Source organism: Diabrotica undecimpunctata, chromosome 6 (genome assembly GCF_040954645.1).
Source record: "Diabrotica undecimpunctata isolate CICGRU chromosome 6, icDiaUnde3, whole genome shotgun sequence".
Classification (NCBI taxonomy): domain Eukaryota; kingdom Metazoa; phylum Arthropoda; class Insecta; order Coleoptera; family Chrysomelidae; genus Diabrotica; species Diabrotica undecimpunctata.
Genome location: NC_092808.1, coordinates 56,961,351 through 56,988,223, shown reverse-complemented (window position 1 = coordinate 56,988,223; position 26,873 = coordinate 56,961,351). Strand labels below are relative to the sequence as shown.

At 33.1% G+C, this 26,873-nt stretch overlaps 1 protein-coding gene across 1 annotated transcript in view; it reads right to left on the bottom strand.

The window, feature by feature from the left end:
- The window catches only part of LOC140443457 (uncharacterized), a 212,091-nt gene that overhangs the window by 55,630 nt on the left and 129,588 nt on the right, over positions 1-26,873 (bottom strand). The window contains exon 6 of the mRNA XM_072534731.1: positions 10,053-10,157. Coding sequence (XP_072390832.1) covers positions 10,053-10,157 — 105 coding nt within the window. The remainder of the gene's footprint in view (positions 1-10,052; positions 10,158-26,873) is intronic.

Sequence of the window (26,873 nt, the reverse complement as noted above, 5' to 3'; positions counted from 1 at the left end):
ACATCACCAGAAACTTTGGCTACATCAGAAGAAACTTTCGAAATATCGTCAGAAACTTTGTTCTCCAATTTCGAAATCGACGAGATGACAGCATCATGTTTGTCTTCAAATATATAAGTCTCTGGATCTAGTCCTTCTTCTAGCAAAGCGTTCTTTAGTCGTTGGACTAACTCAGCCTTTTTTCCGGTGGAAGCTAATTCTCTGTCTTCAAGATGTCTTCTTAAATTAGTCACTGTCAGCTCATAAATCGTAGCCATTTTCACAATTTATTTTATATTCACTTGTATTATTATTATAAGTCTAATTTATGTTCCACCCCACACCTGACACCATTTGTTGTGAATTTATTAAAAGGTTCAATATTTATAACACTTACGGATTTAATTTATTTCTTTATTTATATTAACTTATCTGACAATAATTTATTATATCCGTACGTACAAATTCGCGAGCGCGGGTCTTGAGTATTAACTGGCCCTCCATATAAAAATGTTGTATTTATATACGAAATCCTGATATACTAGAACAGCATCGAAAGATCGCATTGTCTTGCATCGAAAAATCGAGAAGCATCTAGTTAGAGAATTCACCATAATTTGAATCTAGAACCTCCGGCGAAATTTCTACAACAAAACAGAATATTAGTCATCATATATTTTACAGTTATTTTTAGGCCAGGATTTTTATCGTAACAGTATCTAAAAAAATGCAAACAGATAATAAGTAGTTACCAAAATGAGGTTAATGAAGTTACCAAAATATCATGACTGGTAAATACTGGAAGATATGAAAAGTAAGCTGTTTGAAATTCTCAATGGAGATGATCCAGAATTAGAGAAATCGGGGTTAGAAGAAGATGATGACTGGAACGAAGTGACACTGACTGGTGAAACGCTCACAAGAGGTAAAAAGAATTCAAATGTTGACACTGCATTACATAAAATTTTATTACAACTATATTTTTTTAAATGAACTGTTTTCTGTGCCACTCGTTTTGTTCCTGATGAAATAAAACTTATGACAACGTTTACAAGTTCAAGAGCAAAGCCCAAATAATCGGACGTTGCATCTTGCCAGACGGCCCATGAGTTTGCGACTGAATATTTGAATTCTCAAAATCTCACAGGGAAAAAGGGTGTAAAGTGGATAAAAGGAATTTATGAAATGCTAACCATAATCCAGTTTTCCCATAATCCTCGCACTTTGCAAATAATAGTTTTTTAGTCACTGAGTGCAAATGAGTTACTGGAGTCCTGTGCAGAAAAACAAATTTGTATTCCATTTAAAATTTTGTACCAAACTTTCCAGCAACAAACCTATCTGAACTGAGAACATTTGTTGGAATCCTTATAATTATGGGAGTATCCAAAAGTGCGCAAGTAACGTATGTGCCTAAAGTTTTCGGAAATTTTTGATTTAAAAGTATTATTGGTACCCACAAGGAATCTACGTTCCTGTATTTGGCTGTATACCATATATTAAAAAATTAATTAAAATCCTTTGTAAAAGGTATATATTTAAAAACCCAAACGGGCTGTGTTAGACAAAACGTTTTCGGAATACATCATTCCATCATCGGTGTCTAGGAGTACATGAATGTAGCCACTAAATATATGGGTAAAAATCCGTCAACAAATAATAAGTTACATTTGTTCGACATTATATCTTATAAATACTTATGATGTTAAAGTTACCGTTGGATTAGGTAACATGGCGTAGCATGTACTCCTAGACACCGATGATGGAATGATGTATTCCGAAAACGTTTTGTCTAACACAGCCCGTTTGGGTTTTTAAATATATACCTTTTACAAAGGATTTTAATTAATTTTTTATTATTGGTACGACACATTGGATCAAGTTGCCATTGGAAACCAAAGTTAGTAAACAACTTAAACGATACAAACAATGTCAGTTTTGTTTATTGTAAGAATTTTTAGTGCTCAAAATATTGCTGTGTCAACGATTTACCAGACAATTAAAGAGTGCGAAAATGGTATACCATGCCTTAATTTGCCCAAAAGTGGAAGACCAAGAGTTTTAACTCCTGCTCGGGAACAGAGATTAATTCAGAGTATGGAGAACCAATTAGGAAAGTCTTTGCGAAATGTTGATCGAAGATGTAATGTTTCAGGAATGACTGTAAGTAGAACAATTTCTAGAAATAATTTAAAAATATATAAAATAGCTCCTAAGTACACACCAGCCCAGTTAGAAAAAATTCCTAGATGTTGCCATGCATTGAGACGTATTCATTTTCCTGGTAAAATTCTCATTATTGATGATGAAAAGTATTTTACTTTATCCAATTCCAAAATGAAGGGCTACGACGGATTTTATACACGCAATGTACAAGATACACCGGACGAAGTTAGGTTTAAGGGAAAAGTGAAAATTGCCGATAAATTTTTGGTATGGTGTGCCATCTCAGAAGCTGGTGTTTCACAGCCGTTTGTTGGGCGTGTTCGCGGTGAAGCTCTCAATGCTGACAGCTACGTTGAGAGGTGTCTTACAAAGCTTGTTCAATTTATAAATACTCATCACCCCAATGATGAAATCATATTTTGGCTCGACCTAGCGTCATGTCATCACGCCAGGAGAACGACAGGTTGGTTAACTGCTCAAAATATAAATTTTGTTCCCAAGCGCGACAACCCTCCAAATATGCCTCAGGCGAGGCCTGTACAAGAGTTTTCGGCTGTTTGGAGTGAAATGGTGTATAACAGTGACTGGGAAGCTCAAAATGAAGACCAGCTAAGGCGAAGAATTTTGCAAAAATTTCGTGAGATCGACTTAGAAACAGTCCAAAGGTTTATGCACGTGCAAAATCAAATTTACGTCCTTCATCACGGACCTTTTTCTGTTCTGTAAAAATACATTATAAACCTTAAATATGTAGACTTAATTCGCTGTATTTAGTTAAAATAAACTTAATTTACAAATAGAAAATATATATTTATTTTTTTACTGGGAGCCAAACTTTGTTATTTTCTCTAATAGATGAAAACATGTCAGTCAATCGATTTTTTAAACTTTAAACTTAGAAATATCATAGATTCCACTACACAAGAGGACAAAAATTGTGTCGATTGGCTAAGGAAAATACGGCCTTTGTAACACACCGTAAGAAAAAAGTGAATCTTCATTAACATACTGGTGTGACCCAAGACACAAAATAGAGGAAGAAAAGTCATTAGGAAAGCCAACCCGTTTAGATTCGCAAATTTTAAAACAATTTATTGGTAATCTTCAAATACTATACAAATCGTTTATATATAACTTACTATAAACATATCTCTAAGAATAGTGACACAACTCCTTTATAACTAACATATGCATATTTGTTGTTTAAAATACAATGGTTATTAAATTAGTTAGCGGTTGCCATTTATTAAAATCTAGATTTTAAAATCATATGGAAATGGTATGAATTATGAAAAAGTAAAAAAATTGTGTGAAAAATGTAAATTCTCGAAATAAAATTTTTAGACATCTTTTATATTAAATATAGAAATTTTCTTATTTTGGTAACTATCTACATACAAAAGTATATGAAAATAACTATATAAGTATATCACATGTAGTAAAAGAAATGTAATTAAGAAAAACTAAAGAAAATGAATAATGGAAATGTAATTAACAAAACACCCAGAAAATGGAAACTTGAAATCAGCACAGTGTATGTAATCGTAATCAGTCTTAAACTTTTAAATATTTGTTTTCGAAGCACCATCTGCGCTGTAGGAAAGTACCTGACCCGTATATCCATATTGGTTTACCCTACACCAGTTTGGTAATGAAACGTAATCTCAATTAATACTGAGAAGAAATTAAAAAATTAACCAGTGTTGTGATAATGTGTGTACGTTTTCCTGTTATGTCTATTTGAGCATTAAAACTATCAAAAAGTGTTACACCGTGAAAGCTGAACAATTAAAAACCAAATCAGCAAGTTGATAACCTGAATTGTCACATTGCCATTTTTAATATTGATGCGTTGCATTCCGTGATTTCGACATTAGATCATTGTTGCCACATTTAGTTGAATTTCTTTTATTGTAATTCCGTGAAACTCATAATAAATTAGAGAGATTAAACAAGTTTATATAATATTACACAAAACAATATAAAAATGTGATTATTTTAAATAAATTTACATAATGTGAATTTTTACTTTCTGTGAAAACGATTCGGGGGTCTAAGGTTACGGACAAAGTAGAATAGGTATGACAATTTATTGCGTCCACAAGAATAAAAAGTAAAAATGTCGAATGTCGTCGTACTATTTACATAAGCGCCATTAATTTAAAACCTTTATTTTTTTTCTTTTCGTTATTTTTTAAAACCTTTTCTTTTAGTATTTACGGTAACAGGTCAGCTTCACTAATTTTTCAAAGATAAGTTTATATGGCATCCTGCTTCTAAAACATTTCTCTAGATCGAATGCGTCATAGCCACATTCACTTCTGCTCTTGACTTTGATGTATCATTAATAGCCCTCTTCTAATAACATATTAGTCTAATATCCCAGTGGAAGATCACTACGTTTATAACGTAGTTAACAAATTACCCGCCATGGCGGTCCCTAGGGACCGATCTTATACAATTGCACCGGGCCAGAGCGGTTTTTTTATGCTTTCAGTTTTTTTTTTTCTTGGGCCAAGGAACCGACAATTTTATTGATATTATCGAATCCAATGGACCTCTAGGCGTACAGCTTAGGCTTAGGTATAAGAGTTTATCTGTTGTTTTTTTTTATCCAAACAATAAAACAATAATTTTTTATGCAAATGTATGTATATTTAGAAAAACTACAGAAATAAATATTTAATTGTAAAACAAAATAATATAAAATAACTAAATTCATTTGTGACTGATTGAAACATTCAATGCACACATGTTGGTCACAATCTTTACAGAAAACTTTTTTTACGTTAATTTTGAATATTTTTTCTTCTATTTTTTTCTGGTAACATCCTTTCCAATAGTTTCTTGTTTTCTTTTAATACTTCCAATACTTTCTGTTTAGCAAAATAAAACGCTCTTCTTTTCTTTAGATTTTAGCTTTCTTTTTAGGTGTTACCACATTTTCTTTGTCTTCTTTTTCATAAAAAAATATTTCTTTGTACACTTTTTCGCGAAACTCAGTAATTGATTTACGGGAATTATTAATAATTTTGTAAATATTGTGCGAATTTACCATCGTAGTACCAAACAGTACTTCAATTTTAACTTTGCGGTACCACTTTATACTCTTTCTCACAGCTGAATTATAGGATGCCATTTTCTCCACGTTTTAGCATTTTATATGTAACTTCTTTTGGATTACCGCGTCGATTTGATCGAAGTGTACAAAAGAGGTGTGTTTTTCAATCTAACAATTTTTTTGTTAGATCTAAACTTGTATAATAATTGTCGGTAACTGTGTCGGTAAAAATGTCCTTCCTGCATTCAAAAATTGTTTAGAAAGAGTCATTACAACATTTGTAGGAACACTTGCTCCTGCGTCTTGTTCTTTTCCGCAATAAATCTTCATGTTCGATGTATACCCAGAGTACAGTTTAAACACTGTTATTCCATATTTGTGGGTTTTAAGCAGTGAGTATTGCTTAAATATGAAGCGCCCTTGAAATGCAATAAGCGATTCATCTATGCAGAATGTATTTCCTGGCGTATACAACTTTTGATATTTTTTACAAGTGTATCAACAAGAGGCTGAATTTTAAATGTGCGATCACCTGATGGACACATTGTATTATCTGTAAAATGCCAAACCTGCATCCATAGCTCAAACCGATTTCGACTTATCAACTTTGGTACAAAGCTACTATATAATGTATTTCGACTCCAGTAATGACGTATTGTGGGCATATGTACCAACCCCATGTATCTTATGAGGCCTAAAAACTTATACATCTCAGTAGTCGTAGTTGGAGTCCACCGATGTAATCTGGAACCTTCTGGTACATTCTCTCTAAAAGTTAGTACTTGAGTAGCATAAAGTTTTGATTGGTGAACCATGGTCTAAATAATATCCTTATCTGCAACTGAAATGTAAAAAAATAATCAAATGGGGTTTTATTGATCAAAGCTGCTGCAAGTTCTGGTCGTATTTCTTCCAACTCATAAATGAGTAAAAATTTTGGTGAATTTCTTGTGCACTGCTCTAACCTGGCTGCCTTTAAACTTCATTTTCTGATATCTCAGAAGCTGAATCGCTTTGTTCTTTCAAATTTGAACCAATGTCATTTGTTACTTCTACTGTTACTACATAATCAGCATCATTTTCAACCACCGGGATTACCTAATAAAGCGGAACAAGTTATCCAATTTTCTCTCACTTGAAAAAACGTTTCTTGGCTTATTTCAGATGCCCCTGAAGATGATCTGAGAGTGAAAGTACTTGGGCAAGATTTAATAAAAAACCGTGCTCGATATCTGCCTTTATTTGTCAAGTTCATATATTCGAGCATTCGACCATTTCTTATTTTAATTTAGATACTTAATTGTTGCAATGTTATGTATACATTCAAACATCCAATAATTAATTAAATCAATGGTATGATCACGAAGTTCTGACTCGTTTAGTTTAAAACTACATATAATGGTACGCTGTAACAGTGCTTTGATCGGTCAAAAATACTTAACAGTTTAAAAAGACATCCAACGGGCACGGAATAAGTTTTCCTAGTAGAGTAATTCCTTGTAACAAAAGATGCTCGTTAGATGATTCACCTATGCCATTTTATTTTAACGTAAATTTTATACGAAATTATCAAGGTCTCACGTAACAACTAACTCAGATGTAAGTCTCTTTTCTCATTCAACATATTTTGAAGTACTGTACCTACCTATATAGACCAACATGCTTTTTCCAAATCCATTAATACCGTATGAAAGTTTGTTCGTTTAGTTTAAAGTCGGCTTCCCTGATTAAATATCTCCCCACGTGTTTTTAAGAAAAGCCCTATTTCTATCTTTACTACTTCTTACTGTGACTTAATACTCCATCATTTTTTATTTTCAGGAGTGATTATCTCTATAACATGACGTGATACGACATTAACATTCTGTACCCATTATAATTTTTACCTGGACTCCCACTAATTAATATTTTTTTGTCGCAGCCATCATTCATATAAGACTTCTCAATTCTGCAACATACATTTGATGTTGTTATTTATTTTACTTATTTACTTATTTACTTATCTTCTTAGAGTGCTGTCTTCCTACAAGAATTCTGCCTTCGGTCAGAGCTCTTCTACCTTGAATATTTTCCTGTATTTCAATGAGTTTCAAAAAATTTCATATTTTGGTACTCTCCTCACGTGGCCTAGGTTATCTACTTTTGTCATCATCATCATCCAGCCTCGAGAGTCCACTGCTGAACATAGGCCTCTTGCCCATGTTTCCAACCCCGTCTATCTTGCGAAGCTGTCATCCAGTTTTTATTGAGTCTTCTTAAATCGTCAGACCATCTTGTAGGTGGTCGACCGACGTTTCTCTTGTCTTCCCTTGGCCTCCATTCCAATAACCTCTTTGTCCATCGCCCATATGTCATTCTGGCTATGTGTCCTGCCCATCTCCATTTTAGTCTGGCTATCTTCTCGATGATGTCAGTCACTCCGGTTCTTCTCCTGATGTCTTCGTTGGTTATTCTGTCTCGCAGAGTTATTCCTAACATGAACTGCTCCATTCTTCTCTGCGTGACTCTCAGTTTGGTAGCTGCTGCTTTTGTTAAGGTAAGTGTTTCTGCTCCGTACGTCAAGACTGGGAGGACGCACTGATCAAATACCTTTCTCTTTAGGCATGTGGGCAGCTCACTTTTAAAAGTTTCTCTTAGTTTTCCAAATGCTGCCCACCAAAGGTCGATTCTTCTCTTCAGTTCATGAGTCTGGTTATCCCTGCCAATCATAATTTCATGTCCCAGGTATTTATATCTATCTACGATTTCTTTTTCTTTCCCAACAATACTGATGTTCTGGTTGGGTACCAAATTGGTCATGATTTTTGTTTTCGAGATATTTATATTTAAACCTACACTTTATGCAGCCACAACGAGTTCCTGTACCATCTCTCTTGCCATACCTAGATCTTCAGCTATTATAATTATATCATCGGCGAAACGTAAGTTGTTTAGATATTCTCCATCTATTTTTATTCCCTTTGTCATCCAATTCAAATTCTTAAAAGCATGTTCTAGCACCGTATTAAAAAGTTTAGGTGACATTGGGTCTCCTTGTCTAACCCCCCGTTCTATTTTTATGCGATTACTGTTAGTATGTAATCTGGCAGTGGTTGTTGCCTGCAGGTATATTTTGTATAATAATTTAGTATATCTGTCTACTTTTGTATTTGTTCTAAATAAAAATCTCAAAAAAACGTTTAAAGAAATTGACTCGCCGGGATGAAAAAAGGAAAAAATACCATTATAGTTTTTATGTTCTAAATCTCCCTTTTAATAATTTTTCATTCTTTTTTTTTTTTTAAATTTGGCCAACGATTAACTACGACACGTGAAGATAGTTTTGATTATGAAATGTCTTCCAGATTGAACATATTCCAGATAGTACAAGAAAATCTCTCATTAACATGATTGATCACGTGATAACATTAATAGTATTAAAGTTATCGCCCTACCTTTAATACAATGTTACAAAAAGGTTACGAACTTTACTATGACGTTTCTGTTTATTGATTATCATAAGTATGTATAATAATTTTGCTTGTATAAATCAAGATTTTGTGCTATAAATCTTAAAGCTTGGTACATAGATTCCTCTAAGTTCAAGGAAAAACACTATTATAGTAGGTCAAACGACACTAAAGTTACAGATAAGCGGGATAAAGGGGACGTAGAGTCTTGAAACCTTGTGTGTGTGTATAGTTCCTTTACGATATTAATACATAGAAATACAGATCTGATATATTCTAATTGCATTATATCCACATATGTAACATTGATATTATTCTGTAGGTAAAAAACAAGTTTATTCGCGCTTAATTAGCTGCTGAGTTCTTCGATATATCGTTTTATTGGCGAAAACTGTACACTAATGCATGCCGATAGACAACCTCATGCCGCTCGCCATTTTAGGGAATATTTAAACGAAGTTGGTATTTTCCTAATATAATGATCAGCTTGACTTGACATTTAATAGGAATGTGAAGCAGATCTCGGATTAAAAGTTCCAATTATTATTCTATTAATAGTATCTGTGAAAGATGCTGAATTTCTTTTACTGATGTTTACATTTAATTCTCTTGAAACAAAGGTTTTCCGCAAACCTGAAAACACAAACCGTGCAAATAATTGACAAGATCTACAATAAAAAATAGAAAATAGTTTTATCAAAAATATAGCGCTGTTCGTTCTTCCTGCCAGAGAGTGGATCAGAAACAAACCACAGTTATTTTAAAATATGTTAATAAGGCAGTGCCTTACTTCACATTTTTTGTTATGATATAATAAGAGTCAAGCGGGTGAAAGACAAAAGAGCATAGGGCAATCTCACCATCAGAACACCGTATCGACCATTATTAACATCATGGACATACATAAAAATCGTGTAAGGGCAAAAATTCTATAGGCGAAATCTAGAACCCAGACAAAAAAATACACAGAAATCATCAACGTGACTAAAAGACAAAAATTTCTAATCGAATAGATTAAAATTTCCTTCGAAATAGTTATCGTAATGTTGATTTTTTTTAATCAGTAGTTTTCAATATTTCCAAAAAAATGTTCGTCAATCATTGATTGAATACAAAGTTTAACAGTATTGGGGATGGACTGACCGCCTTATTTTTATGTTTTATTATCTCATTTAATCATTATCATTTATTTTTATTGTATCGTACAATGGGCACAATTTATGTTTTCACTGTATGCATCGACTGACAACAAATAAATCTGACAACAAACAATGCTAAATTACTATTCTCGTCATCACATCAGCGTGACCGCTGCTGGTCCGCTGGATGATTCAGAATCGGTATTCGTGCATGCACGCGTTCGATAACAACTATACCTAAACAATGCATGTACATACCTGCTTTTCCATACAATATAGATCATCATTCAATTGTCTTCCTTGAATTAAATATTTTCCCATGCCTTTGCGTTCAGCCTCTAACGCTTCCTTCAGTTGATCGTTCTGTATAATTAAACAATTACATCGTTATTAGAATATATTAACATACGACATGCGGTTTAGTTTTAAAGTTAAAAACCTTGACGTGGATAAAAATCTGCAACTTAAGCAGTATTTAATCTGCTAAAAAATTATTAACTTACAAGGTTTTTATCTTTGAAATTTGAAAATCGTTTTGATTGATTGTATATTGATTGATTGTCAAAGTATTTTAATGCATTTAAAAAATACTATTGGGGGAGTAAGATGTAACAAAATAAAGAAGACGATAAACAGTTTGAATAATTTTTAATCATTCATTTAATATGACCAGATAAATAAATACTGAAGATGCACAATAAAAGAAATAGTTATTTAATAAGAGGAGAAATATCTAAATGTATACCAATGCAAAGTTAAAATTCTTTTGTTCCTAAGAAATTTTGTTGCAAAGCACTTGACTCACTGTACTGCTACTTACAAGACCGTTGTCAATAGTCAAATCCAACATATATTGCCTAAAGTACAGATTGTAGAAGTTGTTAACAAAAACCTACCTTCTTCTTCTTTCTCAACTTTTCCCTTTTCAGGGGTCGCCGTTCCTTACTATTCTTCACCACTCATTTCTGTCCATCGTGTCTTCTTCACCTAAACCTTTCTCTCTCAAATCCTCTGCCACACAGTCCCTCCATCTTCTCCTCGGATTTCCTCTACCTCTCTATCCATTAACTAACAGCTCTTTCCTTCATCCCACGTAGTTTTCATTTCTACGTCTGACCTGACAAAACCATTGCACTCTTTGTTATTGAATATTTTGATTATAGTCACCTCAGGCTCTCTTTCTAATCACGTCGTTCCTGATCTTATCTCCTCTAGTCTTATCTAACATCCACCGTAACATTTTCATGCCAGCTACGTCCATCTTCTTTTCCCGAACCTTCTTTACCGGCCACACTGCACCACCGCAAGCCTCACCACACTCTTGTATATCTTTCCTTTCAGCCCTTCCCCGATTTTTTGATCACAGAGTGATCCGCTCATTCGCTTCCAGTTAAACCAGTAGGACCAACAGAAAAGAAACTACCTATTCTGCTCCAGAAAAGTTAAAGGTATTATATAAAAAGAAATGCAGACAACGTATTTTAAACAGTTCAACACTTCAAATATCTACTCATGTTAGATAATGACTAATGAAAATATCAAATATACCTTGGACAAATACCATGGACAGACAAAATAACAAATAGTGTAGTTCTTCGAAGAATGAACAAAAAACGGGAGCTGTTGATCACCATCAAGAAAAGAAAGTTGGAATATCTTGGTCGTGTGATGAAAGGGAAAAAGTACCAATTGCTCCAGTTAATTATCCAAGGAAAGATTCAGGGCAAACGAAGCGTGGGGAGACGACGTATATCTTGGCTGCGCAATTTAAGAGACTGGTTCCAGTGCACATTTAACCAATCATTTAGAGCAACAGCTTCAAAGATACGAATAGCAATGATGATTGCCAAACTCCGTAGCGGAGAGGGCACTTGAAGATGAAGAAGAAAATATCAAAAATTACTTATAATAAAGTAAAATACCAAAAACACTACTCGACATCTACAGAGCAGCAAATAGACCAGTGTCAGTGGTTATATGTGAATGCAAAACAATTGTATTTCAAATACAGAAAGATGAGGGAAGATCGGGAGGGAGGGAAATTTTAAGAATAATCACATATCCAATAAACTTACGTAATTGTGAAACCAGAAACCTAATGAATTACGAAATAATAAGCATCATAAATGGAGAAGAATTTGTTAGGTTTTTTCAAGGCACAAATACTAAGATATATGAGGCATATATCTTAGTATTTGTGCCGTATATAAAATAATGACAAAAATTTCAAGAAGACTAATGGTACGCCGACCAACGGTCAGACGAATAGATATAGACACATGGTGATATTAGGAAGCATGGTCAGAAAAAATGGAGAAAAATTGTAGAGGAAGCCAAGATACGTAAAATAATCCAAAGAAGAGAACAACCATTTCGCTAGGTTTAAAAAGCTCATAATGAAGAACTGAAGTACTACTTCTTATTCTGCTCTTCAGAAAGGCAAGTAATATACTCTTATTCAAAATTATAGCGCAACTAGAATTATTGACATTAGATTTGTGTTATTGCAATATACACTACCGAGCATAAAATTAGGGTCACCCCGTAATTTGAATTTATTTTAGAAATTATTATTCTGTTTTAACTATTTTCGGTTGTAACATAGTTTACTAATGGATTTCTTGAAAAAAAAATTGTTGTCGTTGTTGTTTCGACAAGCGTTTGAGATAAAAAAGGCCCCTTAGCCTAATTCCTAAAAACCGTTATCAGCACAGTTTTTGTTTCTATGGTTTTAACGTCAATTGTAAATTGTTTGTGTATTGTTATCGCTGTCAGTGTATTGCAATGAGCATAAATTCTGTTGTGGCGGCGTTAGAAGATGGCCACGGTCAGCCCGAAACTGCGAGAAACGTTGGTGTAAGTCTCTCGAGTGTGCAACGAGTATGGCAACGGTACGAAGAGACCGGTCTGCTTACTTGAAGACCTGGTTCAGGTCGAGGCAGGATTACAACAGCTAGAGATGACCGCTTTGTCGTTTCTAGTGCTTTGAGAAACCGAACGGTCACGGCAGTTTCTCTTCGAAATCATCTGCAAGAAGTGAGAAATGTAAACATAAGTGAATGGACAGTTAGGAGACGACTTCATGCTGCTGGTTTATCTTCTCGAACTAGAGTAACTGGACCGCCGCTTTCCCGTGAACACCGAATTGCCAGATTGAATTTTGCACGAGAACACTTGGCTTGGACAAAGCAGGATTGGAGTCGTGTATTGTTTTCCGATGAATCGAGATTCTGTCTTACGGGCTCAGACAAACGTGTAAGAGTGTGGCGACGTCCAGGCGAGAGATATGCTCAAGCATGTGTTGCCGAGCGTCTTCCATTTGGTGGAGGGTCAGTTATGGCATGGGGAGGCATATCGTTTGATGCTTGCACGGAGTTAGTCTTTATCGAGAATGGGACATTGACAGCGCATAGGTACCTGACACAGATTCTGGAAGACCATGTTTTACCGTTTATGGTTATTCTTGGAGACGACGCAACATTTATGCATGATAATGCACGGCCCCACACTGCTAGGATAGTTACTGAGTATCTTGACGAGGTTCAAATCACACGATTTGTTTGGCCTGCTCGCAGTCCAGATATCAATCCCATAGACCATGTTTGGGATGAGATGAAGAGACGTTTACGGAGTCATGTGCCGGCCCCAGAAATTCGAGAGAGCTTCGCGACATATTGGTGCAAGAATGGAATAATCTTCCGCAGAATATGATCCAAAATCTGATCCAAAGCATGCCTCGTCGTTTGCAAGCTGTTATCACTGCCAGAGGAGGGAATACTCGCTATTGAAGTTCTTAAAATTTCTTTTTTTCAACAAAAAGCACATCAAATTAAAATTGTCCCTTTTCAATATTTAGTATATCAAAGGAAAATTCTTCATTTCCATTATTTTTAATAAACTTTAAACGACAAAAACGTTGTTTTCTTTAAGCAATCCGTTAGTAAATTATGTTACAACCGAAAATAGTTAAAACAGAATAATAATTTCTAAAATAAATTCAAATTACGGGGTGGGTGACACTAATTTTATGCTCGGTAGTGTATATTCGATAAATTTAATATTAGGATAACGTGAATATATATAATTAACAATATTGCAAGAAGATGATTTATTTCTATTTAAAATTGAAAGTAATTCTTTCAATTTTAACAATAGGCACAAAAAATTTAAAAGTGAAAAATCCTCTTTCGTCACACAACAAACAAAAATTCCAATTATCAAAAATATGAAGTTTATTGACGCTTTACATTTTCTCGAGTTCATATAACCTCCAGCTTCCTGACCCACAATCGAAAGACTGTCGGGGTGATAGTGGGGCTGCTGACTGGTCACTGTAGGCTCAATAAGCATTTGAGTCGTATGGGCCTGACGGAACAGGATACTTGTAGGTTCTGTATAGAAAAAGAAGAAACCGCCCTGCACGTCTTATGTCAGTGTGAAGGCCTCACAAGACTGCGGTATTTAGAACTTGGAGAGGAAAAACCAAAGCATCAGTATATATTAAAGGACCCCTCTCAAGGCTATGGAAGGTCATTACGAGGATAGGGCTGGATGAGGAGTTTTAAGTGAGAAAGGGAAGCACACTAGATATGTAAAGGTCGCAATGGGTCAGGTCGAGAGCCACCCTAGTTTGTAATCTGTAATCTAGTAGATTACATATATTAAAAAAAAATTATTAAAAACCTATTTTTGTAAATCTATCAGGAATCGAAATAGTAACAAGTTATATTAATTTTTGTACACACTGTATGTTTTCTCGTGTTTATCACTAACTTTCTTTGGCTGATTTTTTTAAAAATTGGACTTATTGTAAACCTTATCGTCTTCAGAATTTCTTATACTGGTTGAAGCCAAGCTTCTATATTAGTGTTGTATTACTTTTTTTTTTTCTCTACAGTAAAATGCTGAGGTGAGCGTACTCTCGATCAATTCGTTTCTAGTCATTATTTATTTACTTTAGGCACGTTTCAATTAAAACTGCATAAAAATAACTAACAAAATGTAGAAATTAAATAAAAAGTAAAAAATTAAAAGAATATCTGTCACTAAAAGATTCGATTCGTAACGATTGTCAAAATTTAATAAAAGTCATAAATGTTATCCGGTTAAAAACAACATTGAATCATCTTAATATACAAATAGGTTTCTTCCGCTAACTGATGAGACCTAAAAATATTTTGAAAGCTCTTGAAATGAACTCACAAAATAACAAAAGGTAGTAATGAAACTTCTAGTGGAAAATTATTTTGCAACAAGAGAAAGAGCATGTAACACAGAAATAAAATAGCACCGAGATGCTTTACTTTTACATACAAAATCTTTTATTTTTCTATAGAAAATATTATTTTAAAAAAGACATAAGATATCTATGGAACAACATAGATATTATGGTTTATTTAGAATCAAGACATAACACGGCGTCGTGACCTTACCACTAAAACGGTGTATTCTAAATAACTTCTGAATACGTGTATACTCGTTTCTGTGGTTTTCAATAAAAGCTGTTAATATCTGCGTAAATGACGATCAGTTTTTTGGGTTTATTTAATTCGCATGTCTATTAGTAAAAGGAAAATAAATTACGAGGTATATTCCATTACATTTTTATATCATTCGTATAAATTTATTATTTTCATAAATAGGTAAGATGATGTATGAAGTTTTTAGTGATTCAGGCATACCGTTCACATATTTGTATTATTCAATAGTTGCTAATTATTTAGCAAAATTATTCGTTTTCGTGAATTAATGAATGTTATATGTTTATAATAAAAAATGCAAGAGTACTTAAAACTCATTTAAATATCCTGTCACAAAAATTCTATACAAAATTACAATTCAGTTTTAATTCAATTAAAAAGTTAGCACAAGTTTTTTTAAAGTAAAAAATTAGCAATACTCGAACTTTCACATAAAGTAGCCGAAAAGATATAAATATTCAGAAAACACTATGGTGTCCTGTAGTCACGAAACTTTTTTGACTGGCTGTCTCCATAACAATCATTATAATGCAACAAAGAATATTTTAAGAGGAGAGCCGATTTGATTACTTAACAATAAATAACACGATGACGAGTTAATAACACTTTCTACGGTTAACTGCATCACGTGAAAATATTTAATAAGACTTTAAACGACCACATCAAGCCAAATAGTTATTGTACTTTATTAAATGAAATCTTAGGGAATGCACATACGAGCAATTTAGGTTGGTATAAAAACATTAAAAAATAATGAAATGTTTTAATTTAGATTTTAATGGTTAATAATATTATGCTTGTTTTAGTACTCACTTTTAATTATAAGCACAAGCATAAACATATTTTTTCTAGTCGTTATAAAGTAAGAAATTCATAATTGAACCGTCAATCGTATGTTTAAATTTACCTTTACACTAGCTGTTATGTAATTTTATTATGTAACAGCTGAAGGGTATTTTTACTCAACTTTCACAATAGAGTATTAAGCAGATAATATCAAAGCCAGTTGGACACAAATAATTTTAATCACATAGATATATCCGAGATGAAAAAAAAATACTAGCTCGAGGATGTCAAAATGCGATGGAAATATACTTTAACATTTTCTTAAACAAAGAATTTGACAGAAAACCAGATGAAATACTGAGGACAGAATCAGAATGGTACCAAAATATCAAACAAAGAAATGTAAAGCAATTAGACCAGATGATATCTCTGGAGAAGTCTGGACAGCTTTAGGAGCGACAGAAACAAGTTATAAAGCTAACGGGTTTGTTTAAGAGAATTATGAAAGTGGGACAAATGCCAAACGAATGGCGGACGAAAGAAGATGTTCAACAATGCAAAACTACAGGCCAAAAACTACTTTATCACACCACGAAAATATAGGAGAGTAATTGTAGACGTATACTTGAAGAAAGAAAATATGCGTGATTTAAATTTATGTAAGACATATTAACAACAAATGCAATTTTCATTATAAGGCAGCTGATGTATAAATATAGGAATAAAGAAACAAACGTTTACATAGTATTCAGTGATTTTGAATAAGCATAGGATACAATTGCTCTGGAGATTCAATGGTGGGCGCTCAATAAGAAAAGAGCCCCCTGGGTATGTGGAGATTGAGAGAGACATGTATGAAGAAGTAACAACTAGTGTTAGAGTCGGTGTGGCAGAGACTGATACATTTCCTGTGAAAGTAGGACTCTTACATCAGGGCTCCAGTGGTTACTATTTATTTATTCCCACTCGTGTTGGATTAGATAACTAAGTTTAAAGCTTAGTAGTACAAAAACAGAATATATGAAATGTTTCTTTAAAGATATACTTACTACTACAAATAAAATGATACCTTTGGATAGTAAAATTATTGTGAAACAATAAGCGGTATTACAGAAAAATGGAGAAATAGATGAAGATGCACGTAGTAGTTAGGCTGAACGCACTTTGGATCCGTTTTCATACGAAATCAAGTCGTCCGTAGATGTACGGAAACGGACGAAACTTCCCAACTATTGAAGTGTACTAGGATAGCTCAGATTGGATACGAATATTCGTACGTGTACGTGCGTATACTTCCGACGTCCTACGTCCTACCAGCATCCGATTGTGTTGGGATTTATTCGTTGCATTGTAAAAAGCAATCATGAATATCTAAAAATTTATTAATTTGGTAGGCGAACAAAAATGTAGAGTTGTTAAGTAACGAAAATGTATTCGTTAAATAGTTGCAGTAAAACCGATGATCGCCTGTCACCAGTTTACCATAACGGATTTTTAAATTATGTTTTCTCAAAAATTTAATAATAATCCTTGTATCGGCATATAAGTGATATTTATTTATTTAAATTTTTCACTTAATATTTATTTAATCAATTTAAATTCATATTTAATAATCACACACATATAATATTGGCATAATTGCTGTATATTATGTACCAGACAACACCCTAATACGGATTATTATATTTTCAGCATTTAGTTTACCATGTACCGTTGACATGAAGATGCGTAGCAAATTATAGTATGCGAAACCGGTCGTTGGTGGTAGAATAAATTGATTGTGAGTAAGTCTTATTCTTAATTCTTTTTACCTATTTGAAATAAATGTTTGAGTTGTTAAATTGGGGATTGCTGGCCCTGAGACTATTTGGGCTGCAATATTAAGGATAGGATAAGTGTATAGGAAACTATGGTCTGAGAAATCGAAATGAGAGAGGAGACCGTCTGTTACAATTCTGTCAAGAGCAGAACTTGATTATTACAAACACATTTTTCAAGTTACCAAACAGACGATTGTATACATGGCGTTCGCCCGCAGATACATCAGAGAAAGTAGTCAGGAACCAGATAGACTACATTATGATCAATGAAAGATACCGTAATGCTGTTAAAGCCGTGAAAGCATATCCTGGATCAGACGTGGCCTCAGATCACAATCCCACAATCCACTTATTGCCAAGATTACACTCACCCTTAAAAATTTTAAAAGACATCAAATAATCCCTACAATAAACACAAGGAAACTTAAAGAACCTAAAGTAAAAGAATGCCTCCAACATAAACTGGATGTGAACTGCAGCAAATTGAACACAAACACCAATGATATGACGAGTACTGGGATCGACTAAAAAAAGAATCAATGCATGTGCCAGAAATTAGAGTACTAAGGTGGATGCGTGAAATGATAAAATTAAGAATGGATATATGGTAGAAGTTTAGGTGTGGCAACAATTGACGCCAAAATTAGAAAGCTTAGGTTAAGATAGTAAGAGCATATGCAACGTCAAAATACCAATCACCCAATATGAAGAATTGGTTATTGGAAAGTTCCTGGAAGGAGTAGCAGAGAAATACCAAAGAAGACCTTTAAGACTAAGAGACGCTTAGACAGAACATGTCTGTGAAACAGATTTGTACTGGTATGACCCAAGATAAAAACTTAGGGAGAAATGTAACTACGAAAGCCGACCTCGTATAGGGATAAAGACAAAAAGAATGATGATTACGATATTTTGATACTATTCCATAACACTCGTCACACTTTAATTTTATGGCGTATGTGTATTTTACGTTACGATAGAGTTACTACAGTATTAAAATTCAAAATGAATTAAATTAATATTGCAATATTTTTGTCGGTGATTATCGGTAAATATTACATAAAAACCGTTGTAACGTTATTACTAAAGTCTTCTCAGTTTTTTTTTTCGCAATAAATTGCAATCAAATACGAGCAGTTTAAAAACCTTGCACTTCCGATGATTAATAAATTAAATATTTGGAAAGGTCACTGCCTGCACCTTACTTACGGATGTTTGGGTATACGTCGAAAATACCGAAGGTGACAGCCAATTAGAATGCTGAGTGTAAGTATGCAAGTGTAAATAAAGTACCTTTGTTTTTAGTATATTTACATACTCGTATTGTATATTTTATAATATATTATCGTATAACAAACAACTTCAAATTAAATAAACCAAATAAGTTTACGCCAAATAAGGTTCAATAACGATAAATATTTTTGAAGACATTTTTTTTATTATAATTTAATTTACTACTCCTTCTTCAGGTTCCATCTACTAGACAGTGATTGAAAGTCAGTATTGTTTTAATTGCATCTGCTTTACTCTACCAAGATTATGTATTATTCTGAAGCTATTTTCTTGTGGCATTTTAAATTAATTACTATTTAAATGGGGATAAGCCACAATTAAAGGTTAAAATACGTTTATTGACGTTTCAATTTCCACTTCGGAAATCGTTCACAATGCTTGTATTTTGAGAACGATTTCCGAAGTGGAAATTGAAACGTCAATAAACGGACTTTAACCTTTAATTGTGGCTTATTCCCATTTAAATAGTAATTAACCAAGATTATGGTCTCATTTGCAGAGCCTATACCATTCCCATAAATATTCCATCCAGGAAATTCTTTTTTTCCTTTACTCCTTAACTTTAATTGTACCTTTCATTATGTTTTGTAATAGCGTATATTTCTGTCTTCTCCAAAGTATTTCTAACATGCGCTGATAGCATCACCTTTCAAATACCTTAAATGAATCCCTCAAATTCGATCTTTTTATAGTGCGGGCTTCTGAACCATTATAGAAAAATTGAGATAATAATAGTCTTCGATCTCTTATTAATCGTGCTTTATATTCGGTGTTCATGTGGTCTAGTTACTCAAATATTTATATTATCCTACTCTCTCTATGAGTGTATTGTATTAAGTTTTCGTTACACATTATTTGTTTTGTAATTATCATTTTAGTTTTTTGGAGTTTATCTTTAGAAAGCGCGTTTTGCATTTATCGTTTAGCATCTTACAAAGCGTTTGAAGGTCTATAGGATAATCTCTTGTACTGATTGTAATATCGGTATTATATGTATTCACTGCACCCAATCCCAAATGTCTAGTAAATTTAGTAATGAATTGTTTGCTACGTTGGACAAATTTTGATTTCGACTGGAAGAACCTGGAAGTTACTATAGAACCAAGCACACGTTCTCATGGAAAACTAATAGTGAAAAATTATTCACATGCAGTTTATGAAAAAATAAATAAAACTGTACTGATAAAAATAAGGTTCAAATGTTTTGAATTTTGAAATTTTTAGTCGCTTATCAATTAGAATAATGTTAAAAAAGTTGTTACTCAAAATCAAGGAATATACACTCCTATTATTCATTATTGTTCTTCCCTTTTCACTTAAACAAGTCTACACAGTACGTATATTTCAGCGCTTATTAAGGGGTGGTAGGTGATAGACCAGTCTTTCTGGTATTTATTTTCTATTGGAAAAACGCTATGATTTAAGGTTATTTTCTTTTTCTTTTCACTGAAGAATTGATGGAAGAGGGTGGTAATTTTTATTTCACTTCAAATCCCCAGTCCATTATTTGTTCTTTTAAATAAAGTGCCATCCGAAAAACAGGTCCAAATTTTTCCAGTACCCATTTGTTTTTTTTTAATGAATCGCTTCTTTCCTTCCTTTTCCTAGTCATCCTCGCAAAAAGGCTTAATAATTATCTCTTGTAAATCATCGTTTATCAAAATTTCGTGACATTCTTTTATATGCTCTTAAACTTTTGTAAAACATTCAAACCAAAGAATCATCCGCCTTTAACATTTTTGGCAGCTTATAATGACCACTATATACCATCTCCTTCGATTATTGATATACATTAAGGGATTAAAAGAGCTAATGCCGCATTCACACGCCTAGTCTTCATCTATGACAGTATTAAGCATCCTCTTTCTCCAAATTTTTCCGCTCTATTACCTTCCTGATATTTCCACTCCAGAATAGTCTTGGTTTTCCTCTTTTACGCCTACACAGAAGATGTACAAACCACTTGACGCCTTTCCTTTTTATTCCCTTCGTTAACGTCTCTATGCCATTTAATCTACCTGTAATGACCTCGTTGATAATTATATCCCGCCTTGATATTTTCTGGCACTCCTTCGAATACAGTCAATCTTTACTACATTAATATTTTCTTTGTTTTAGCCTTTAAAGGTCCATACTTCACTTGCATATTTTACGACCGAGTCAAGTCCACAAATACTCTTTCAATCCCAATTTTCTTTTTAGTTTTTTATGTCGGCCCCACGATACAGAATTAAGACTTTCAATTACTTTTTCCTGTTTCTATTTGGCTAATTTGTCTAATTGAGTCTTTTCATATCCCATCTGCTGTTAAAATTTCTCCTAGATACTAAGATTTTACGTGTGTTGTCTTCATCCACTAACGACCAAAATCTAAAAATTTGCTTTTAAGTTTACCCTAAATAACCGGTTTTTGTAAAAAGATGTTGAGCACCGATCTAAAACCACTTGGTTTATCTGTTGTACTGTTGCCATTTTAATTTGGTTTTTTATTGTCTTGAAAAGAAGTCTACTAAGACTGGTGGATATCTTACATTCATTTATACATTTATACATCTATTAAGTAGTCCACATTTAATGATATTTTAACTGACTAACTCTACATATTTTATTATTGGCGTCAATATGCCACCTGGTCTGGAGTCATAACATTTCACATATAGCAATTACAAACGCACATACTTATTCTGTTGGTAATTCTGTCAACAGCTTTTCATAATCAGATTTTCAATATTAATTCAAATTCATCTTTTTTCTATGTTCTGTACGATATGTTTTTATCTTTCTTAATGATCTCGATTATTTAATTGACAGCGAACCATATATTCTGTTCTCTTCATTAATACAGTGCTGTTCCCACATTAACTATTTTATTTTTTGACTTTTTTTGTACTTCTTTTTATTCATTTATATCATTTTTCTTTTTAGGCTGAACTTTTTTTGTGTATTTCGTTCTTTTATTTATTAAAATTAGATGTCTCTTTTTATGTTAATAACTTTACGCTGGTAGTTGTTTTTTAAGAAAAATTCATCTTTCCACTCGATAAATTGTTTTTTGTTTCATATGGTCAATGCACCACCAAATATGAAAAAACCGCTTAGGACTACCATTTAAGAGAGTGCGTTTTTGAGAAAGAAGTAAATTAGTCCATATGGTGTATTAGGGTGAACTATATGCACTTTCCGTACAGATAAATTAAAAATAAAAAATAAAATGAACACATTCGCGACCAACCGTCACACATGTGTGACGGTGAAGTTTTCGTAAGGACTGCTGACACATATGTGTGACACCGAACTTACGTGATGAAATGTAAAATAATTTTACCACGGTTTATCACAGTGGGTCTAAATTTGGCCACAGTCCACCTAAACAATCCTTCTTTCACAAGCTATGGCTGGGTTGTGATTTGGACGTTTAAAAAAAGAAGAAATAACCTGTAAATTTATGGAACGTAAATTTATAGAATGTAAACGTCGAATACGAAAAGTATCGTAATTTTGTATAATTTAGAAAGGTAATATAAAAATGTAACTTATTTATACACCGTGTAATAACTTATTATTTATTTTAGACGTATTAACAATGTCAAAACGACATCTAAGTACACGAGACCTTCAATTAGAGGCCGAGATGGCTAGTAGGGAAGTTAGTGAGTACAGAAATGCCGAAAATATTGAATATGAATTCGAGGAGGACCATAATGATGAAATGTTTTATTCTAGTGGAAGTGAATATTCTCCTTCTCATTCTGGAACAGAGACTGAGGATACTAGCAATGATGGGGGAGAGTCGAGCAATGACGGCGGTGAGTTGAGTAATGATGAGGGCGAAGCGAATGATGCAAATGAAAATGTGGTACAAAAAAATGATGAGGCGGCCTGGCTTGATGTAGAGGAAAATATTGAGATACATCAGTTTACTGAACAAGAAAATATAAAAGTAGAAATTCCTGTTGATGCAACACCTATACAATATTTTTCATTACTATTTGATGAAGAGCTTCTGATAAAAATCGTAGAGTGGACAAATCACAGAGCTGCTTCACGCAAAGAAAACCCTACTTTAAAAAAATATTCCTTTTTAAGACGCTGGATAGATATAAATATTGACGACTTAAAAAAATTTTTGGGTCTCTGCATATTAATGGAAAACATTAAACTCCCCTCCTTACGTTTATACTGGAGCACAGATCCACTATATCACTTTTCAATATTTGGAAAAACTATGCCCAGATCAAAGTTTGAAGCTATTCTTCAAAATATTTGTTTTTACAAGCCGGTAGACGTAGAAGTTCAAGATCGACTTTACAAAGTTTTGTTGTTTGCCCAACAAATTTTTTTCACGGGGTATAGGTATCTATAGATATTGGTTTACAAAAAAAAACTTCTATTTTTCTTCTTTAAAATGACGTTTGGTCTTTAGGATTCATAGTATCCGAGATACGATTTTTTCAAACTGGGTAATGTTTCTTATTTTTTCGTCAACATTGTTCTATAACTTTTTCAACGCAGTTTTAGGTATATGCAATGACAAATAACCAAGAAAGAAAAAATAATTGCCTTTAAATTGATCTACAGTACTAATTTTAAGGACTAATTTTAAGCCAGATACGGTGCTTCAAACGTTTCTACTTTTAAAGATTTTTCCTATTTACTTCATCTTTAAATGCTTCATTTTTAAAAGCCATCATCTTTAAAACCAATTTTTATTTTTGTCGATATTCTGTTTAAAAGCTATCGAATTTTTACCGTCGAGTTGATACAAATTTTATTTAAAAAATTGATTTCACGCGCCGAATTGAACTAATATTTAAAATCGCTGATAGCTTCAAGCGTTGTTTCTGAGAGAACGGTTTTCATTCTACACAAAAATGGGCTGATCAACATTTTTGTTCAAAATAATCTCAGCTACATCTTGTCTGAAACATTTTTTCCTACAGCGTACAGATTCTTGGTAAATCAATGGTTTCCGTTTCCCCCCACCTACGAGGGGGGGTTTTAAGAGGAAACCCGGGGTATAAAAAAGTCATCGGCGATCGGCGATTTTGAATGTCAGTTACGCGCGCCAAATCAATGCTCTATAAAATTTGTATCAGCTCGACGGTAAAAATTCAATATCTTTTGATCCGAGTGTCCTACCGACAAAAATCAAGATGGATTTTAAAGATAAAGAGTGCAGTTGTCGTATTCAATTTTTGTATTTTGCCGCAAATGAACTTAGTTTTTATAAAGCTGTTAAATAAATGGACAACGCTGTTAAAACGCAGGACACAATTCCCGACTGAAAGATAAGAGATGGAACCACGAAATACAACAGTAGAGGCCATGGTTAGGAAAGAGAAGCAGAGGAAGACCACAAATGAGATAGGCTGATGATATTAAGAAGATCGGAGGACACAACTGGAAGCAAGTGGCGCAAAATAGAAGACACTGGATTGATTTGGGGGGAGGCCTATGTCCAAAGTTGGATTACTTAAGGCTGAAGAAGAAGAAGTTAAATAAATAAACGTGGCGCGATTTTTGCCTTTTTTATGATTCTCATGAGATCAATACAATGTATCCCTTTTATTGACTGGCCACTATGGAGTTTCCATAACTAGAACCTAATCTTCAAAACCTATAGCATGAAATTTTAGTTTTGTGTTTTGGCAACAAATGTGAGGCATTTCAAATATGCTTTAAAAACGCTGAATTTACACTTTCACATTACAAACGATTTAAAACGTTTAAAACTGCTCTTTTTTAATTATACTAGTAGGTTTTTCTAAAGTACTTATCTTGTGCTATAAATTACACTAAAAACCATCTTCTTGGAGGCATTTCCCGTGACGTGCAATCATTTGTAATCTAAAGTTTAAATTCTGCGTTTGTAGTCATATTTCAAATGCCTCATATTTGTTGTCAAAATTCAAAATCGAATTTTCATGTTATAGGTTTTAAAGACTGGTCTCTAACAACGGAAATTTCTCCACGACCGGTCAATGAAAGTAATAAATTTTGTATATATATATATATATATATATATATATATATATATATATATATATATATATATATATATAATAATAATAATAATAATAATATATATAATAAATGACAAAAAGTTTATTTATTGAACAGCTTTATAGAAACTGATCTTATTTGTAACAAAATACAAAAATTTCATACGAAACTGCCCTATAAAATGCATTTTAATTTTTATCGATAGGACATTCTGATCAAAAGATATGAATTTTTACCGTCGAGTTGATACAAATTTTATTTAATATTGATTTCGCGCGCGGAACTGACATTCAAAATCGCCGGTCGCTTCAAGCATTGTTTCTGAGGGAACGGTTCATTCTACGCAAAAAGTGCTAATATACATTTTTGTTCAAAATTATCTCATTTTTTACTTACATTTTTTTCTATAGCGTACAGATTTTTGGTAAATCTATTTTTTTTACCTACCTACAAGTGGGGTTTTAGAAGGAAGCCCGGGAGTTAAAGTAGTAAAATCTTTTTTGAGGTCTCAAAATTGATCTCGGCAAAATTCAGCTTGTTCGTATGATTTTTACGGGTCAAATCTCTGACGACTGTACTACTAGTGTACAGTCTGGGAGTCTATTGACCATATTAAACAAGAAAACTTCTTTAACTTTGTAGTTCCTTTTAGCCTTATTTTTTTTTTTAACATAATAGCCTAAAAGTAACTTTTTTGTGTGCACATTTATACCAAGCTAAGTTAGATTTATTGGAGCTATTTTTGATCTCACAATATGTGATTTAATTTGTTAATTACCTTTTTGGACACCCTGTATAACCTCAAAGCCAATTATTATAAAGTTAAGTTAGTTTTAAAGTTAGTTAGATTAAATAAAACTTGTTGCAATTTAACACCTTATATTTTTAATGGACGAGGTGAGGTGAATATCGATCAGATATTTTTTTCCGGAAATGATGAAGAAAACTCGAACGAAAGGTGTTGAATTGATCGATATTTAGAAAACTTGTGTAAATAAATACGTCATATAACCTTATTTCCGTGTACACAAAAACTATTTCCTCACGGTTCAATAGCTGTTAAATGACTTGAAACTTCCTATATATGTGAGCGATGCATTCAGATAAAAGTTATTCCAATTTAGCTTTCTGAATACCACACATTACGGGTGTGATTTATAAGATAATAGTATATACGTTTTCTCTCTTAATACTCGTATATGCTCGTATCAATATTAAAATAATAGGTATATTTTATATTACCAAATAAAATATTAATAAAGTACTTTCTTCATACTAACTAGCAAATTATCTGTAATTGTTTATAGTACATAATTAATAATAGGAAAAAGAGTTTTAGGATACAGCAAGCAGTACACTAATGCGTTGATTCCAGGCCTGATGCCTTTATTACATGTACAGAGTACAGTGGTGAGACAGCAAGATGTTAGTGCGCCAAGAGAGTGGCGTGGGCGAGTTAGTGTTTAGTTGAGCAAAGAGTGAATTTAAAGGATTTGTTAAATTTTAGCGAATTCCGTGTCGGAAAGCTATGAAACTTTGTAGAGGGTTTACGGGAATTATTGCCTATCCAGAGTTTTGAATGTTATGGTCTTTTTAGGGAGGGACGATATTGAAAATGATGAGCGCCCCGGGGGTCTGTAGCTCCAAAAGTTGCAAAAAAAAAGATAATAAGTCCAAAAAGTTGAACGTTTAAAAAG